A 19,647-nucleotide genomic window follows, 5' to 3' on the forward strand; every position below is an offset into this window, starting at 1 on the left:
ACTAATGAATCCTGCACACCTAAATACCCCAGTCAGAACTGCAATCAGCAGACACACCTGACCAGGACTGCAACCCAGGGACAACTGCATTACCACCTACTACCACCGGAGGGAACCCAAGAGCAGAATTCACAACAGGAGTCGTACATGACACGTATAAAAATGCGTGCATTGATCTTCATCTTTTGGAAGACGATTCCCAATGGAAGACGGTATTATAACGGATGCAATCTCTTTCCAAATGCCCTACCAACTTCGCAACTTATTTGATATAATTTGTGTATATGGGGAACCAGCTAAACCATTGGCATTATGGCAAAAATATAAAACCGAATTTATGGAGGATTACACCAGGCGGTATACTCCAGAAATTGCTGAGCAACTGGCTCTTCGTGATATGAAGTGCTCTTAAGCAAAAAAAAGTCCTGTGCTGACTACGGATTGCCAACTCCAGTAAATGTTCCTGATGAAATACTGGACCAACTGAATTATGCTGTAATAAAGCAGGAGGCTGAGCAATTGAAAGCTATGCTTAATGAAGCTCAGAAATCACCTTTCGATGCAATTATGCAAGCAGTCAATGCTGCATCACAGCCAGACAACACTAGCTCACATTGTTTTTTTCTGGACGGCCTGGGAGGCAGTGGGAAGACATTTTTGTACAACTGCTTGCACAAGACACTACAAGCAGAAAAGAAGTCTATTTGCTCAGTAGCCTCCACTGGATTGGCAGCTACATTACTAGAAAATGGTAGCACCTACCATTCCAATTTTTGGCCTTGGAATTACAACAAATGAGACCACAGTATCAAAACTTAAGCCAACCTCACTTCAAGCAAAGAAGCTTAGGGAGTCATCTATCGTTATTTGGAACGAAGTAACAATGACTCCCCGTTTTAATATGAACGATGTGGATAATTTGTTCCAAGACATATGTGGAAAAAAAAGACCATTTGGTGGAAAAGTTTTCATAAACGGTGGTGACTTTCGTCAAACCATACCAATAGTGGAAGGTGGAAAAAGAGCCCAAATTGTACAGTCCACCAATAAATACTCAAAATCCTGGAATCAGTTTTCACGGTTCCAGTTACAACAGAATATGAGAACGTCTCAGGATGAAGTTGAGTACAACTCATGGTTACTGAAACTTGGCAATGGAGAGTTGTCAAATGTATATGGTCTACCAGAAGACACAATTGAAATCCCTAATTCTTTTATTGAAGAGGGTGATTTAATTACAATTATTTTTGGCTACTCAATTGAGATTACCGATGCAACAGTAGAAGCAATTGCCAATAAAGCAATTCTTACGCCATTGAATGATGACGTTCACGCCTTGAATGACAAAATTCTTAAGGTACCTTCACACTAAACGATATCGCTAGCGATCCGTGACGTTGCAGCGTCCTGGCTAGCGATATCGTTGTGTTTGACAGGCAGCAGCGATCAGGATCCTGCTGTGATATCGCTGGTTGTTGGTTAAAGTTCAGAACTTTATTTGGTCGTCAGATCGCCGTGTATCGTTGTGTTTGACAGCAAAAGCAACGATACCAGCGATGTTTTACAATGGTAACCAGGGTAAATATCGGGTTACTAAGTGCAGGGCTGCGCTTAGTAACCCGATGTTTACCCTGGTTACCAGTGTAAAATGTAAAAAAACAAACAGTACATACTCACCTTCGCGTCCCCCGGCGTCCGCTTCCTGCACTGACTGAGCGCCGGCCGTAAAGTGAAAGCACAGCACAGCGGTGACGTCACCGCTCTGCTGTTAGGGCCGGCACTCACAGTAAGTGCAGGAAGCGGACGCCGGGGGACGCGAATGTAAGTATGTAGTGTTTGTTTTTTTACATTTTACACTGGTAACCAGGGTAAACATTGGGTTACTAAGCGCGGCCCTGCGCTTAGCAACCCGATGTTTACCCTGGTTACCCGGGGACCTCGGCATCGTTGGTCGCTGGAGAGCTGTCTGTGTGACAGCTCTCCAGCGACCAAACAGCGACGCTGCAGCGATCGGCATCGTTGTCTGTATCGCTGCAGCGTCGCTTAGTGTGAAGGTACCTTTAGTCAAGTTAAAGGTGAACACTCAACATATCGCTCCATTGACACAATTGCTGAAGAGGAGGGTGTGATTCTCACAGATTACCCTGTAGAGTTTCTTAACTCTTTGAATCCCACTGGGATGCCTCCTTATGAACTAAAGCTGAAACCAGGAGCTGTAATTAGGGTTGAGCGAAACGGGTCGTTCATTTTCATAAGTCGCCGACTTTTGGCAAAGTCGGCGTCTCATGAAACCCGACCCGATCCCTGTGCGGGGTCGGCCATGCGGTACGCGATCTTGGCGCTAAAGTCGCGTTTCGTATGACGCGTTTAGCGCCATTTTTTCAGCCAATGAATGAGCGTGGGCAGAGTGATGACATAGGTCTTAGGGGAGTGAATGCCTATCGTCATGTTATCGCTTGTGCGCAGTAGGGATTTGGAATGTGCAATACGAAATTTTCTGTGCTGGGACGGAGGAGGAGGAGGAGGAGGAGGAGGAGGAGGAGGAGGAGGAGGAGGAGGAGGAGGAGGAGGAGGAGGAGGAGGAGGAGGAGGAGGAGGAAAAAATATTTCTTCATTGGGTTTTGTGTTTCGGCCGAAACCCGACTTTTCACGGTGGTCGGCCGATTTCACTCGACTCGACTTTTAAGACAGTCGGGTTTCACAAAACCCGACTCGACCCTAAAAAACTAAAGGTCGCTCAACCCTAGCTGTAATTATGCTCCTGCGTAATCTTAACAGAAAGTGTGGCCTTTGTAATGGCACAAGGCTTTATCTGAAAAGCTTAAAAGCAAACGAATGTTATTCATTCCCTTGCTTTAAATGGAAAAACAAAGGGTCAGACAGTTCTTAAGGTACCGTCACACTCAGCGACGCTGCGGCGATATAGACAACGAGCCGACCTAAACTAGATCGCTGGAGCGTCGCTGTTTAGGTCGCTGTAGAGACGTCAAACTGCTGCGTGTCAAACACAACGAGATCGCTATCCAGGACGCTGCAACGTCACAGATTGTTGTCATTCTCTTTGCAAAGTTGCTGAGTGTGACGGTACCTTTATTCCAAGAATTGACCTGATTTCCAAAGATAAAAACTTGCCAGGCCAGATGCGAGGGCGTCAGTTTCCTGTCATGTTGGCTTTTGCAATGACCATCAATAAATCTCAGGGACATTCCTTGGATATTGTAGGAATTTATTTGCCTCTCCCAGTGTTTTCACACGGCAGTTATATGTGGCTTTCTCCAGGGAAAGGAAAAGCCAACAAATAAAGGTGAAAATATTTGAGACACAGAAGCAGGGTAAACTTATTCCTAAAGTTGACAAATAGTTTTCTGTCAACTGAGTGTACAAAGTCTTTTATTAAGCTTTTTAACAATTGTAAAAGCCAAAAATTTTTTTACACAAAAGCGGGACTAACACCTAGCCGCTGTCTACGGATCAAACATTGGGCATGGGCGGGGCCTTGGGGGCAGATCCCAAGTGCGCTCAACCATGTGAAATAGCTTACGCTCATTAACATTGAGGAATAGCGCTATTGGATAGCTCTACCCATTCATTTCCTTTAGGAATAGGGCTATGGGATAGCTCTACCCGTTCACTTTCTTCATGGATAGTGCTATCGGATAGCTCTACCCGAACAGTATTAACTACAGAGCTTTTTCATACACAAGGTAGGAGTAGCAGGAGAGGTACACCAGGTATTTATGTTTGCTATTAGTCTGCACATATGCCAGTCTGGTGCGTGGGTACACCCCGTTGCGTGGTTCGTAATCACCGAGCGCGCCCAAAGGGCGTGCAATCACTCGTTTACGTTTAATACTCAACATAGTGTGAGCTGTAAATTTCCTATAGTAGCCAGTACCTGTGTTCACGATTACACATCTGTTCCAGGTATCCTGGGCTCCGCTTCTTTCCTCTGGGTCCACTGCCCTCTGCGATGCACGTTGGAGTTTGCAAGGTTCCCGGAGTGGTTGAATGACATCATCTCTCTAGATCTATTTAAGACCCATTTAGACACACACCTTTGTCCTGGGATTGAGACTCTAGACCTCTATGTTTGGTGCGCTCCACCTTCTGTGCATACTGTGTTTTAACTTGCTTCCATCCCTGCTGGATTTAACTTCATCCGTACCGTTGCTCTTGAGATTCCTGTGTGTGCCAAGTCCTCGCTGCCCACGTGCCTTCCTGCTTGCTGCATTAATGTCCAAGGTCCGTGTGCCCACCTGGACTTAAGGCTTAGAGGTTCCACCTCAGCTGATGAGCAGAACAGTCACAGATCAGAGCTAAGGCTCCTGAGTTATTGATAGGGTACCAGTGAAATAAAAAATGACATGGGACTCTTGTTTCAAAACACTGGGCTAGGGATTTTCAGAGAAAGTCAATTAGACATATCATAAGAGTTATTGTGCCATAAAAATATGGCTGTCTCCAAGATGTCTCCACAAACATCAATTATTATACTTGCATACTGTGAGATTTTAGCAAAGACTAATTGTATTAAAACAGTTTTTCTCTCCTGGATCCGGACTGCAGAGGAAATGCTAATAAGATATATAAATTATCAGTAACATCTGGTTACCTTCTCCTGATATCCTGGTATTTAAGTCAAGCAAACTGAATTTCCCCACGAGGATCTTAAAACTAATTTGCGTCTTGTAATTATCCTCTGGAATTGGAAACAGACTGTTTAACAGGGAAAATGACTCAGGCAAATTAGTCAGCTTCAAATTAAAGTGCCCTTCGTTTGGTTCAGTTTCTTAGGAGATGCCATATAGTTTGTAATTAAACTGACTTTAAATATTTATTATATGCATCCTGAAATAGGCCATTAGGTGATCAGTGTCTGATTTACATGTCTGCAGGTAGCAGCTGAAGATATGGTCCCAGCTGCAATTTCCTTCTATGTCGTCATTTTTTTTACGTTGCCAATTGCCATATACTATATTGAACATTTTGTTCTATGTTGATGATGTACTTTGCCACAATATATGCAGGAACACTCTGCCTGCAGAAAATTCACCTGAATATTCATCGACATATGAAACACTGAGTTCAACATAAATATAGAACATGAACAATACAAAAATAGAAAAATCTCAGCATTTTCCTACATAAATCTCTTATTTAATCTTACAATTAAGTTAAACTGAGAAACATATAAAGAAATATTTTCTATGAATCTCAGAAATGAAGCCATCTCTCCAGCAACCTCTTCACTATTTTAGGTCTGTCTGTAAGACAACTGACTGCAGCAGGAGCCTCCCCCCTCTACTCTCCATGCAATAGGACAATAGGACTCCGCCCCACCATTCAGTAATTTTTTTTTATTACCATTTTTATTTTAGTTATTGCACCCCAAAATTATGCCACTGAACAATACAACTTATCTTGCAAAAACCAAGCCCAAGTATGGCTACATTAATAGAAACGTTTAATGATTTCCACTAATAAACTTAAAAAATGTCACAAATTGTTTGTTTTGTTCCTCCACTTCTTCCAAAAACAATAACTTTTTTTTTCATCAACAAAGCCTGATGAGGGTTATATTTTTATACGATAAAATTGAGTTTTGAATGACACAATTCAATATACAAAGTGATGTACAAAAAAATAGGGAAATATATCCAAGTGGGAAGAATCTGTGAAAAAGACATAGCTACTTACCGGTAACAGGATTTCACAGAGCCCATGACAGCACCACACAGAGAGGATCCGCCCTTCAAGGACAGGAGACCTATATATAAAAAGGGCGGTACCTCTCTCCCTCATCAGGACCTCCAAGTTATTACAACAATAAATATTTCAACCATAATACTTATAAGGCCGGAGTCACACTTGCGAGTGTGATGCGAGAATCTCGCGCAGTCACACCGGTCCCGAGTGCCAGTGGCAGCACCAGGTATTGATTCGAGAGACTCATGCGAGTTTCTCGCATTACACTCGCAAGTGTGACTCCGGCCTAAGGAAAACACCCTGTGACCTATACATAAATCACACACAAACAGATAAAGAGCGTGCTCACCCACACGTGACAGGAGGGAATATAAGAGTGCTGTCATGGGCTCTGAGAAATCCCATTACTGGTAAGTAACTATGTCTTTCTCCTACCCCCATGACAGAACCACAGAGAGAATTGCAGAGAATTGTATCTTAGGGAGGGACCACAGCCTGTAGAACACTTCTCCCAAAGGTGAGATCAGAAGAAGAGGCTAGGTCCAGCCGGTAGTGATTGTAAAATATAGAAGGAGATGACCAAGTGTCAGCCTTACAGATGTGTTCTATAGAAACCTCTGACTTTTCCACCCTGGAGGTTGCCACAGCTCTTGCAGAATGAGCTCTCAAACCCTCCAGGACGACATTCCCTTTTGACGAGTAGACCAACAAGATCACATCCCTTATCCACCTTGCCATTGTGCTTTTTGAGGCCTTTTCCAGGCCCCTGAAAACACACACACACAGAGACCTATCCCTCCTACACCCCAGTGTGGCCGCTAGCTATTGAACTAAACTTCAGCAGACTACTTCTTGGCACCTATGGAAGTGAGAAGCTACCTTAGGTAAGTAGGCAAAGTCAGGTTTAAGAATGATCATATCCTCTAAAATTTGAGTGAAGGTGGGCCTGTAGACAGGGCCTGAATATCGCCCACCCGGCTGGCTGATGTCAATACCACTACAAGAACAGCCTTAAGAGATAAAATCTTAAGGTGAGTGGAAATCACGGGCTCAAAGGGCAACTAGTTATGGCTGATAATACTAAATTCAGATCCCATGGTGATAATCTCTGGCTAGCAATCGGCCTAGATCTAGCGGAGGAGGCAATAATGAATCTAGATACCCAAGGATTGCCCATCAAGTCATGATTATACAGGGCTGCTAATGCAGCCACCTGAACATTTAAAGGTGCTAGTAGCATGGCCCTGCTCTAATCCGTTTTGTAAAAATTCTAGGATGACCGTGATTGGAACCCTGTCCTGGACTCTGACCCCTGATGTACTGATGCGAGGGGGAGGTACCGTCCTTTTTATCTGTAGGTTTCCTGTCCTTGAAGGGTGGATCCCCTCTATCCGTGGTGCTGTCATGGGGGAAGGAGAAACTATATACAATTCCACCATGGATGTTTTGGTTTCATTTTTTTACAGCGTTCATTGTGCGGTAAAAGTGACCCTGGCATTATGATTTTTCAGGTCAGTATGGATAAAGCGATACCAAGCTCGTATACTTTTTTATTAAATTAGTGAAAAATTCCGAACTTTGTAAAAAGAAAATGTTGAATTTCTTGCCATAACATTTTTTTAACTGTTTGATTTATCCATCGATGGAGGGTTGGGGCTTTTTTTTTTTTGAGCGGCAAGCAGGCCTTTTTAAATTATATAATTTTGGGGTGCAGAGGACATTTTGATGACTTTTAAATGCATTTTTTAAGAGTGGTGCAAAAATGGAAAAAACGTCTATACTGGTGGGTTTTTTCTCTAGGAGAAAGATAATCTGTCACCAGGATTTTGCTTCCCCATTTGAGAGAATCTATGTTGTTTGCTCCAGATGGAGAGCCTTTCTTGTAGCAGCTCCACACCCAGAAGAAGGGGGGTGCCCTTACAACAGACAGCATCTTTAAATGGGATATGTCAGCAAGTTTTTGCTATGTAATCTGAAGGAAAAATCAGAGCAACATGATTTATGGGCAGAGACCCTGATTCCAGCAATGTGTCACTTACTAGGCTGTTGGGGTTATACCGAACTGATGAATATGGAGGACTACTTGACAGCAGGTTTAGTAGTCCTCTAGTGATAATCTCCTGTTGATAAAACTTTATATCAAACTACAGTAAGCAGCCCAGCAAATGACACACCACTGGAATCAGGTTCTCTGCCCCTACATCATGCTGCTCTCAGAATAGGTGGTAAAAACCTGGTGACAGGTTCCCTTTAACCCCTCTCTGACCTTAGACGTACTACCCGTCGAGGTAACCTGGGCCTATCTGACCCTCGATGGGATAGTACGTCATATGCGATCAGCCGCGCTCATGGGGGAAGCGCGGCCAATCGCCGCCGCATGTCAGCTGATTATCACAGCTGACATCCGGCACCGCTCCTGGCACATTAACCCCCGAAACACTGCGATAAAACATGATCGCAGCATTCCGGCGGCATATGGAAGCATCGCGCAGGGAGGGGGCTCCCTGTGTGCTTCCCTGAGACTCTCGAAGCAACGTGATGTAATTGCGTTGCTCCGAGGGTCTCCTACCTCCTCCCCCCTGCAGGCCCTGATCCAAAATGGCCGTGGGGGCCTTCCAGGTCCTGCAGGGAGGTGGCTTCCAAGCGCCTGCTCAGAGCAGGCGCCGGGAAGCCTCGCTGCACTGCCTGTCAGATCGCTGATCTGACACAGTGCATTGCAAAGTGTCAGATCAGCGATCTGTCACTATAATGTGATGTCCCCCCCTGGAGCAATGTAAGGAAGTAAAAAAAATAATATTTACAAGTGTAAAAAAAAAAAATCCTAAATAAAAAATATATATATATATATATTGTTCCAATAAATACATTTCTTTGTCTAAATAAAAAAAAAATAAAAGTACACATATTTTGTATCGCCATGTCTGTAACGACCCAAACTATAAAATTGTCCCACTAGTTAACCCCTTCAGTGATCACCGTAGAAAAAAAAAAAAACGAGGCAAAAAAACGCTTTATCATCATACCGCCGAACAAAAAGTGGAATAACACGCGATAAAAAAAAGTGGATATAAATAACCATGGCACCGCTGAAAACATAATCTTGTCCCGCAAAAAACGAGCCGCCATACAGCATCATCAGCAAAAAAATAAAAAAGTTATAGTTCTCAGAATAAAGCGATGTAAAAATAATTATTTTTTATATAAAATCTATTTTATCGTATAAAAGCGCCAAAACATAAAAACATGATATAAATGAGGTATCGCTGTAATCGTACTGACCCGAAGAATAAAACTGCTTTATCAATTTTATCAAATGTGGAAAGGTATAAACACCCCCCCAAAAGAAATTCACAAATTTATGGTTTTTGTTCATTCTGCCTCACAAAAACGGAAAATAAAAACCGATAAAAAAATTTCACGTGCCCGAAAATAATACCAATAAAAACCTCAACTCGTCCTGCAAAAAACAAGACCTCACATGACTCTGTGGACCAAATATGGAAAAATTATAGCTCTCAAAATGTGGAGACGCAAAAACTATTTTTTCCAATAAAAAGTATCTTTTAGTGTGTGACAGCTGCCAATCATAAAAATCCACTAAAAAACCCGCTATAAAAGTACCGTAAATCAAACCCCACTTCATCACCCCCTTAGTTAGCGAGAAATAATTGAATTTAAAAAATGTATTTATTTCCATTTTCCCATTAGGGTTAGGGTTGGGGCTAAAGTTAGGGTTAGGGTTGGGGCTAAAGTTAGGGTTAGGGTTGGGGCTAAATTTAGGGTTAGAGTTGGGGTTAAAGTTAGGGTTAGGGCTACAGTTAGGGTAGGGGCTACAGTTAGGGTTGGGGCTACAATTAGGGTTGGGGCTAAAGTTAGGGTTAGGGTTGGGGCTAAAGTTAGGGTTGGGATTAGGGTTAGTGTTGGGATTAGGGTTGGGGCTACAGTTAGGGTTAGGGTTGGGGCAAAAGTAAGGGTTAGGGTTGGGCCTAAAGTTAGGGTTAGGGCTACAGTTAGGGTTGGGGCTAAAGTTAGGGTTGGGGTTAAAGTAAGGGTTAGGGTTGGGGCTAAAGTTAGGGTTAGGGCTACAGTTAGGGTTGGGGCTAGAGTTAGGGTTGAGGCTACAGTTAGGGTAAGGGTTGGGGCTAAAGTTAGGGTTAGGGATTAGGGTTGGGGCTACAGCTAGGGTTAGGGTTGGGGCTAAAGTTAGGGTTAGGGTTGGGGCTAAAGTTAGGGTTAGGGCTACAGTTAGGGTTGGGGCTAAAGTGAGGGTTGGGGCTAAAGTTAGGGTTAGGGCTGGGGCTAAAGTTAGTGTTGGGTCTAAAGCTAGGGTTAGGATTACATTTACGGTTGGGATTAGGGTTGGGATTAGGGTTAGGGGTGTGTCAGGGTTAGGGGTGTGGTTAGGGTTGGGATTAGGGTTAGGGGTGTGTTGGAGATAGGGGTGTGGTTAGGGTTGGGATTAGGGTTAGGGGTGTGTTGGGTTAAGGATGTGGTTGGGATTAGGGTTAGCGGCATGTTCGGGTTAGAGGTGTGGTTAGGGTTATGATTAAGGTTGGGATTAGGGTTAGGAGTGTGGTTAGGGTTGGGATTAGGGTTAGGGGTGTGTTTGGGTTAGGGATTCAGTTAGAATTGGGGGGTTTCCACAGTTTAGGCACATCAGGGGCTCTCCAAACGCGACATGGCATCCGATCTCAATTCCAGCCAATTCTGTGTTGAAAAAGTAAAACAGTGCTCCTTCCCTTCCGAGCTCTCCCGTGCGCCAAAACAGGGGTTTACCCCAACATTTGGGGTATCAGCGTACTCAAGACAAATTGGACAACAACTTTTGGGGTCCAATTTCTCCTGTTACTCTTGGAAAAATACAAAACTGGGGGCTAAAAAATAATTTTTGTGGAAATTTTTTATTTTTATTTTCACGGCTCTGCGTTATAAACTGTAGTGAAACACTTGGGGGTTCAAAGTGCTCACCACACATCTAGATAAGTTCCTTAGGGCGTCTACTTTCTCTGTTGTCAATTGTGGGGGGTATCAATGTTTAGGCACATCAGGGGCTCTCCAAACGTGACATGGTGTCCTATCTCAATTCCAGTCAATTTTGCATTGAAAAGTCAAACTGCGCTCCTTCCCTTCCGAGCTCTGCCATGCACCCAAACAGTGGTTTACCCCCACATATGGAGTATCAGCGTACTCAGGACAAATTACATAACAACTCTTGGGGTCCAGTTTCTTCTCATACCCTTGGGAAAATAAAAAATTGGGGGTAAAAAGATCATTTTAAAAAAAAAAAAATGATTTTTTATTTTTACGGCTCTACATTATAAACTTCTGTGAAGAACTTGGTGGGTCAAAGTGCTCACCACACATCTAGATAAGTTCCTAAGGGGGTCTACTTTCCAAAATAGTGTCACTTGTGGGAGGTTTCAATGCTTAGGCACATCAGGGGCTCGCCAAACGCGACATGGCGTCCCATCTCAATTCCAGTCAATTTTGCATTGGAAAGTCAAACGGCGCTCCTTCCCTTCCGAGCTCTGCCATGCGCCCAAACAGTGGTTTACCCCCACATATGGGGTATCAGCATACTCAGGACAAATTGCACAACAACTTTTGCTGTCCCGTTTCTCCTGTTACCCTTGGTAAAATAAAACAAATTGGAGCTAAAGTAAATTTTTTGTGAAAAAAAAGTTAGGGATGTTCATTTTTTTTTTAAACATTCCAAAAATTCCTGTGAAACACGTGAAGGGTTAATAAAGTTTTTGAATGTGGTTTTGAGCACCTTGCGGGGTGCAGTTTTTAGAATGGTGTCACACTTGGGTATTTTCTATCACATAGACCCCTCAAAGTGACTTCAAATATGATGTAGTCCCTAAAAAAAATGGTGTTGTAAAAATGAGAAATTGCTGATCAACTTTTAACCCTTATACCTCCCTAACCAAAAAAATTTTGGTTCCAAAATTGTGCTGATGTAAAGTAGACATGTGGGAAATGTTACTTATTAAGTATTTTGTGTGACATAACTGTGATTGAAGGGCATAAAAATTCAAAGTTGGAAAATTGCGAAATTTTCGCCAAATTTCAGTTTTTTTCACTGTGACAGTACAGCGGTGGACACCGCAATGGCAGCTAGTCATTAGGCTGCAATTAGTTTCTGATTACATTTACATGATACAGGAGGCACACTTGGCAGGTTTTACAGCCGCCTGAACCTATCCTCTATCCCAGCTAACGTTACTGATGAAGGTCCCTTAGTGAGACTGAAACGTTTAATCTTGGGATATAATAAATTATCCATTCCTCCTCATTACAAAGTTGACTCAGGAACTTTGGTAAAATTGCAAAAGGTTTATTGAAACAAGCAACTATGCTATTTACATGTTATTAAAAGTTCTTTCAAGAACTAAGCCATTTTACATTTGATTGTTTACAATAACAATAACAATTACAGCTTGTTGCAGCATTGCGGCTGCTAGACAGCCGTATACATGTGGGGATTCCCTAACAAACAGGCAACCCCCACATGAACTCAGGCTGTCTAGCAGCTGCAAATCATGCAGCTACGGAGACAGAAACTAAATCTCCGAGAACATCCAAACACTCGGAGACCATCACTAATGATGAACTGTGCTGTCAATGAAGCAGTAGTGCACTTTCACCTAGCAAGAAAAAAAGCCGCAAGGCTCCGATCGGTGCGTTCCTACTTGAAAAGAGTAGACCGTCCTTTAAAAATCCAAACTGGACAGGATTAAAAAGTAGTGCAAGCCAAATACGTGTTTCCAGTTGTACTAATGAGATTACAGTTCTTATTTGTTTAAAGTTATATTACAAATTAAAGAGAAAAAGGAAAATTAAAGCTGTGATCTGCCTGGTTGTATTGATCTCCTCCTAAACTTCTTGATCTCTGATGTTAATTTTCTTAAAAGCTATTTTATTCTTATCTTAGAGTTGACATTTATGATTTTATTTCCGAGATGTCATACTAATAGTTATTAAGGCCTCGCTCACACTTGCGTATAAATCATACGAGTGAAATCCGCTAAAAAAATTAGATTGCTCTCGGACCTCCATCCAGACATTTTGCGTAGGCACTATTATTCCCAGGAAACGAACATGAACAATAATGTCCTGATGATGTTGTAAGGGCCGGACTATCCATCTGTGCATGCCCCACCTCCGGGAATGACTGTGCCTGTGCGAGAGTCAGTCTCTGTGACCTCCTCCACCACCTGAGATCTCGCACAGGTACCATTATTCATGGGGTAGCACATTTGCAGATGGGCAGTCTGGCTCTTGCATCATCATCAGGACGTTATAGCGCATACAGCTCCCCCTTCCCCACTCTCGAAAATGAAAGCTCCTGTGTGTGATTTTGTCCATGGGAGCAGGTGGAAGGGAAGAGCGACCTGTCAATTGTTGGCAGGAGGACAGCAGCAGAAGGAGAAAGAGGGAGAGAGGCAAGTACGCTGATGTATTGCAAGACAACTGACACACAAACTTATAATATAAAGTTAAGGAAGTGAAGATCATTACAGGTACTATACTGTGATGACATTACTCTGGGGACTAAAAGCCTGCTGACAGGTTTCCTGGTTCCCTTTAATAGTTAAGAAATTGGAAATAAAGATTTTTCAAGTTAGGTAGATGAGGCAAGATGAGGGGTCACACTACAGTAAAGGAGGTAGTTGACTGTGTACATCCCTTGTCGTTAGGATGGTCCACTGAAAGTGTGAAGGATGACACTGGAATGATCACGCAGAATCCCACCACTGCCACCACATGTGACAGATCTCGCAACCCACCTGACTTCACTATTTTCTATGTTCATTGTATCACCGGTATCCTTTTTCACCCTAGCACTCATTGTTTTATCTCCGTCTGTGTAATTCTACTTCTATACAATTTTGTCTCCTTGACGAGAATTCAGCTATAGCCTCCAGCACACTGGGTACTGCTCGTGCCTCACTACCTTTGGGAGCTTTATTTGCGATTATTTTCTCTACTCTTCGAATGAGACATACTACGTTTTCGTCTGTGTTTTATTTTTTGTTTTTTACTTTATTGTCCATGTACTGATATGTGCATAGTAGTTATATTTTATTTTCCTGTTTGTGTGTGATGATTCACTTATGTATATCTTTTCAATTTTTTCCATACCAGTAAAATTGTTCTGATGAAGGTCCGGATGTGGACTGAAAACATTAAAACATATCTTTGTGGATGCACATTAAAGGATCTTCTTCTTTACACCAAAATTCTTCTTGAGTGCCAAGTTTTTTTCTTATTTTGGATTCCTGGGTTGGATACCCTACTTGAGCACCTCTTCTAATTATTAGTACGAGAGCCGTGTGGCTTCTTTTTCATTGACTTCACTATTATGTCAGATGGATCATGTAATGTGATCTCCCCACTATCACCAACATGACTTTCTGCACCCCCTGGGGACACGTAAGATCAGCTTGGTACAGTTTTACACAGACATCCCCAGTCCACACGGATCAGGAAGACACAGGAAGTGAGACGATGTGGCCCATACAATCACTGACATGGCACCAAACTCACAACCATGACAGGCTGGGAGGCCCCTATCACCAGCACCAGTGAAACAGAGCCCTGCCACCCTGGTAGGACTGTTAACAGTTCCTCGCTAGATACAAGACCGGTCCATTAACAGGATTTAATCAGGCCAGAAGCCAGTTCTGGTAACATGAAAAATTAAGCCATAAAATGGATTTGTGGATTCGGGGATCGAGATAAAAGATCCCCGACAATACACATATATATATATATATATGTATACATATATACATATACAATGATCAGATATACAAAAACATACTGTATAATGGTATGGCAAAATATAAGCAGACTATATTGGTCAGTTACCAGTAGATGGAAGTCCTGGATTTTGAGGGAGGGGCTGACATATGGGAGGCTTGTGGTCCTCTCTGTTTTTTGACTTCTCCCCACACGATATGTTGTCGCGACATCCCCAGAGAAAAAGCAATAGGTCATGCTGTACAGAAGGATTTACCGTAACTTCTCTTGGTCACTCTCATCCTGTCCTTTAAACTGAACCTAAATCCCCTCCACTTGCCTCAGGTAGCTAAAATTTCCAAAATCTAAGTTGAGTCATAACTCTTTAATGGATGGTCCTAGGGAGGCAATTTTGGGGCCACCACAGCATTGCTATCTGGTTTCTACTGGCTGTTCTATATATCTCCATAATATCCCTGGGTCCTAGATCCAGGGGGGCATTCGCTATGTTCTGGGGATCTCAGAAATATACACAATGTACGGCTAGGGCGTATAGTATCTCCATAACTCCTTATGGAATCATAGCTGACTCAACAAAGCAGTTTAGACAGCATAGTATCCACATGGCAAGCAAGCCTTTTGTTCTGAGCTTAGCTTTACTTTTGACCACCATCCCCGCTGCTGCTAGCTGCACACTGAAGGGAGTCTAGGTGTTCTGTTACCGCTGCACATTTTCAGGTTTGTAAGCTGTCAATAAATCATCCCCATCCTTCAAAAAAAATAATCAAATTATAAGGTGTTCTGTGATGTTCAGCAATCAGCTGCAATCTGACAGCAAGCATTCACTGCCCCTACGGTGACATCTGTAGTGCAGCGGGGTTGGTTCAGTGTGACAGACAGTGACCACAGGGAAAGTTTACAGCAAACATGTTTTAATGTCTGCTCTGCACTCACACAGTGTACAGCACACGGTATCCTCCGGATCGCAGCCAGGAAACAAAATATTCTGTGGGAGTCCGGTTGCTGAGGGTGACGGCACTACCGTATCACGCTGCGGGGTGCCAGGAGTTCGCTCTGTTGGCTCTGTGTTAACTCACACAGGCAGAGCTTCTGCTGCAAGGGATTCAACAATCAACCTGTGGCCGTAGGTCACATGGAAAACCCGGCCGGAGGAAAGGGACCGCCCCGCTACCTTCCTGTAGTCTGTTTCAAAAATAAAAGCCCATAACGGGTTTTCCTGAAAAATGCCTTGGCCAAATAGCTTGACCAGGTCCATGCTTACTTTTATTTTGCTTTGTGATTCACAGGCGTCCTGCTGTGACTAGTAGGCACTCCAGCGGGTCTAACACGACTTCGTCCACATCCTGAGGGATACATATCGACCCTCGCATATGATCCTCCTCTCTGCCTCACACATTACAAGGGAAATAAAAGAGAATAGGCTACCAGTTTTGTCAGTGGCAATAATTTTCCCAGTATCTTCTACCGGGGCCACACTAAATCAACAGTGTTATATCTGCAATAACATTAAGACAACATAATGCCGGTTTTATAAAACACGGAGGATTTGCACACCCTAAGGCTGGGTTCACATTACATTAGTGGCGTCCGTTAGACGGACTACGTTACACAGCGGCATAACGCGGTGTAACGTAGTCTGTTTAACGCCGCCATTGACTCCAATGTCGGACACATCACTAGCGCCCGCCCACAATGGGCATGCGCTAGGGATGTGCCGTCATTGAGTGACGGACCCTCAAACGCCCGCTGCAGCGTTTCCATGTCCGTCACTGCTAGCACAGATAGAGCTAGCAGATGCTCTATCTGGGGTAGCGTGATGCCATACCGGCACTTGCGCTTACAGCAGCCCGTTACCGTATGTGTTGAACGGGCTGCTGTAAACGCAATGTGTACCTAGCCTAATTGTGACTTCTCAAATTACATATAAAAAAGACTAAAAAGCAATACTTAGTGTCTTGTATTTTAGATATGAACTTTAAATTTATCAAAAATAATCAAGAAAATTACATTTATTTTTCAGTAACATTCAGTAAGTTTGAATAAAAGTCTGTACTTTGCCATGCTGTATGTCTACAATATTATAAAAAAAACAACAAAAAGGATATTATAGGCAAATTCTGTAAATTCAGCGGACAGGGGGTAACTAAAATATTAACAAATATAGGCATATAAATGGGAATAAATACATTTTATCAGCTTCTGATAAAAAGTCTTTAAATACAGTTTTAGTGACAGTATTTTTTTAAAAAAAGACCTGGAATAAAGATAAGAAAAAACACAAAAATCTTCTTCAGCCTCCCATGCCAGTGCACTGGCCGTCTGTGTCCATACTGATGCCATGAGGTATGACTGCTGGGGCCAATGGCTCAAGGCTGTCATAATGTTTTGAACACTGTATCATTAAGACCTGCCACAGCCGATAGACACATCATTCATGGTGTGCTGTCCCTGTGGATGCAATGTCACTGCTGGCTTTCAAATCTAGGGGACCACCTGAATAATAAGAGTCACATGCAGGTTCCCAATGTTGTAGAAAAATGTCTTTAATATTAATCTGTAAGGAAACCTATTGCCAAAGTATGAACTGACATAACGCCCCCAATACCAGTAAGTTAATCATGTTACTATTGCCTTCCCACTTTGATGAATCACTGACTCTGGGAAGACTCTTGCAGAATTGTGATAGCTTGCTCATAATCCTCAATGGCTTCCTTAGCCAATCCCATTTTTCCTCTTATGTCCGCTCTTAACTTGTACATCAAGGGATCTCCAGGTTGAAGAATCAAAGCTGAAAAAAAAACATGGTCTGTGATGAGATCCTTCAGATTACATTGCTGAAAAGTCAATTTAAAAAATCAGAAGCAATTATAAAGAATACTCCCTTTCCAGAGGCACGTGCGAAGAACTGTAGAAATGTTTGACACAAGTACATACCATGAAGAGATACTATACGTACGTAGGTTTAAGCCTTATCTGTGCAGACGGCTTGTATAAACAGAACTGCAGCCACAATAGGGCCAATTATGCTGTAAAAACTAGCAACACAGTTATATATCACTTTCATAATACACTCTTCAACCAAGAAAATTGCAACACCAAGAAAATGTCATTGGAATCACAGGATGGATAGACATATGTTAATGATATGCAGATGATGAACAAATGGAAGCAAAATTTTCAAAACCTCTTGATTTATTTAATATCCAGTACGTGCGACACGTGTAGAAATTTCCGCTCTTACACCAACATTGGCTGCTATCAATGACATTATTAATGGTTTTCTGAGGAATGTTCTGCCGTGCTGAATGCACTTGAACAAATCATCAAGATCCGCTGTTGGCAGCTCCCTTTGTTATTGTCGACCAATGACGTCCCAGATGTGCTCAATGGAAGACAAATCTGGAGACGCTGCAGGACATGGTAGCAAGTTCCTGGGATTATGGTGTGGGGTGGTATAATGTACAGTAGCTGGACCTCTCTTGTCTTCAATCCAGATACACTAACAGCTCGGCGTTAAATTATTTGGTCATGGAACAGTGGTACGGCCATTTATCCAGTATCCCAGGATACCTTTTTTAACATGACAATTCTAAGCCGTACGTTGCTTGTGCTACTGTAAATGGCCTTTGTTGCCTAAATGTGCTATTATTGCCAGCATGACAAGGTGTGTAAGTGTGGATATTTCTATACACAGCACTCATACTCAATACTGAATGTTTTGAAAATATAATTTCTATTTTTTATTAATTTGCATGGAATTATCATGTCTATAAATCCTGGGATTTTCAGAATTCCATGATTTCTCCTTCTAGGTGTTGCAGTTTCAATGGTGGAGGAGTTTAGCTTTGCTGTCTTAGAGTGAAGCAAGTCCACAACATACTATCCTACCTATCTGATTACCTTGAGCAGCATGTATTATTTGTATGGAGTAAAAAATAGTAAGATTTAGAAAATGTCATGTCGGTTGACAGTGAGTATATGGGGAATTGTAAATCCAAACTGCTTTTTTTTTTTTCTAATCTCCCAGTCCATAAAGGGAATAATTCCCACCATAGAGGAGATAAAGATGGTGGGATTGTTCTTTCTTTGTTATATAAGTCCATGTAAAGTAAATCTCTATTTTAGTTTAAACCAGAAGCACAGGAGACAATACCATAGTCAACGTAGGACTATCAGACCAATATCACATAATGTATGGTCTCAAAATATGCTCCTTATCTCATGATGACCTTCTGAAAAAATCAAGCCACTATCTGAAACCTTGTAAAATGTGCTTTGTTAATAAGGGAGACGTGATGAGTGTTGTACCTTGAGTTATGTCACGTTCAGCTTGCTGGTATTCATGCAAAGTGTTATGTAGAGTAGCACGATTGAAGTATGCCGCAGAAGATACAGGACACAGGTCTATGACCATACAGAAATCCTCCAGTGCTTCTCGTACATCATGTAAGAGCATATTTGTGATCCCACGGTTCAAAACAGCAGATTCATTGACAGGATCCAATTCAATAGCTTGGGTGTAGTATTCTTTAGCCTGTGTAATATACAAAGAAATGTACTATTAACAATGAACAACTTCAAGTGAAACAACTAAATTATTCACATGACTCAATGAAGTTGAAGAAAACAGATGTGTGTGGGCAAAGTCACAATTGCATCCGAAATGCATGATAAAATCTGAAAATGGTTTTTGTCGTCGTGCCTGCTAAGGTAATGCAACAGCCGAGGTGTATTGTAATGATGATGGGTCTGGCCACAGCAGATGGAAACCAAGAGCAATGACTTTATGCAGAAAGTAATGTATTTTCTAAATCACGGTGTAATATGTCCTTTACATCTTTTTTTATAGAAGTACATACAAATGGTCAAAAACCTATGGAGCAAATTGTCATAAAAATCAGACTAGAAAGATAAAACCAGTACAGATAGTTCTTTCTTTTCAGGGTAAAAGGTATAAAAGCCTGTGAAATATATTGACACATCTTATACTAGGACTCGCTCTGCAAATCAGCAGTCTTTGTTTGCTGCCGGTATCTGAAAATGTGTAAAACCAAAACCACATCCAGCCCAATGGCCTACACTAGTGCACATTAATATCTTCCGAGATTATGCTGCTATGTCACTGGTTTGGTATATGTCTTATTCCCCTATATTTCTATGGTACAGTGCTAG

The 19,647-nt window shown here is 42.3% G+C and overlaps 1 protein-coding gene across 3 annotated transcripts in view; it reads right to left on the reverse strand.

Moving 5' to 3' along the window:
* Positions 1–16,993: 16,993 nt before the first annotated feature.
* Positions 16,994–19,647, reverse strand: part of TTC6 (tetratricopeptide repeat domain 6) — a 255,994-nt gene continuing 253,340 nt past the window's right edge. For all 3 annotated transcript variants that reach the window (XM_077262594.1, XM_077262599.1, XM_077262589.1), the window contains 2 exons: positions 18,784–19,009; positions 16,994–17,263 (listed from right to left, as the gene is read on the reverse strand). In XM_077262594.1, coding sequence (XP_077118709.1) covers positions 17,124–17,263; positions 18,784–19,009 — 366 coding nt within the window. In that variant the 3' untranslated portion in view covers positions 16,994–17,123. The remainder of the gene's footprint in view (positions 17,264–18,783; positions 19,010–19,647) is intronic.

The sequence above is a fragment of the Ranitomeya variabilis genome, chromosome 1 (genome assembly GCF_051348905.1).
Source record: "Ranitomeya variabilis isolate aRanVar5 chromosome 1, aRanVar5.hap1, whole genome shotgun sequence".
NCBI classification, from domain to species: domain Eukaryota; kingdom Metazoa; phylum Chordata; class Amphibia; order Anura; family Dendrobatidae; genus Ranitomeya; species Ranitomeya variabilis.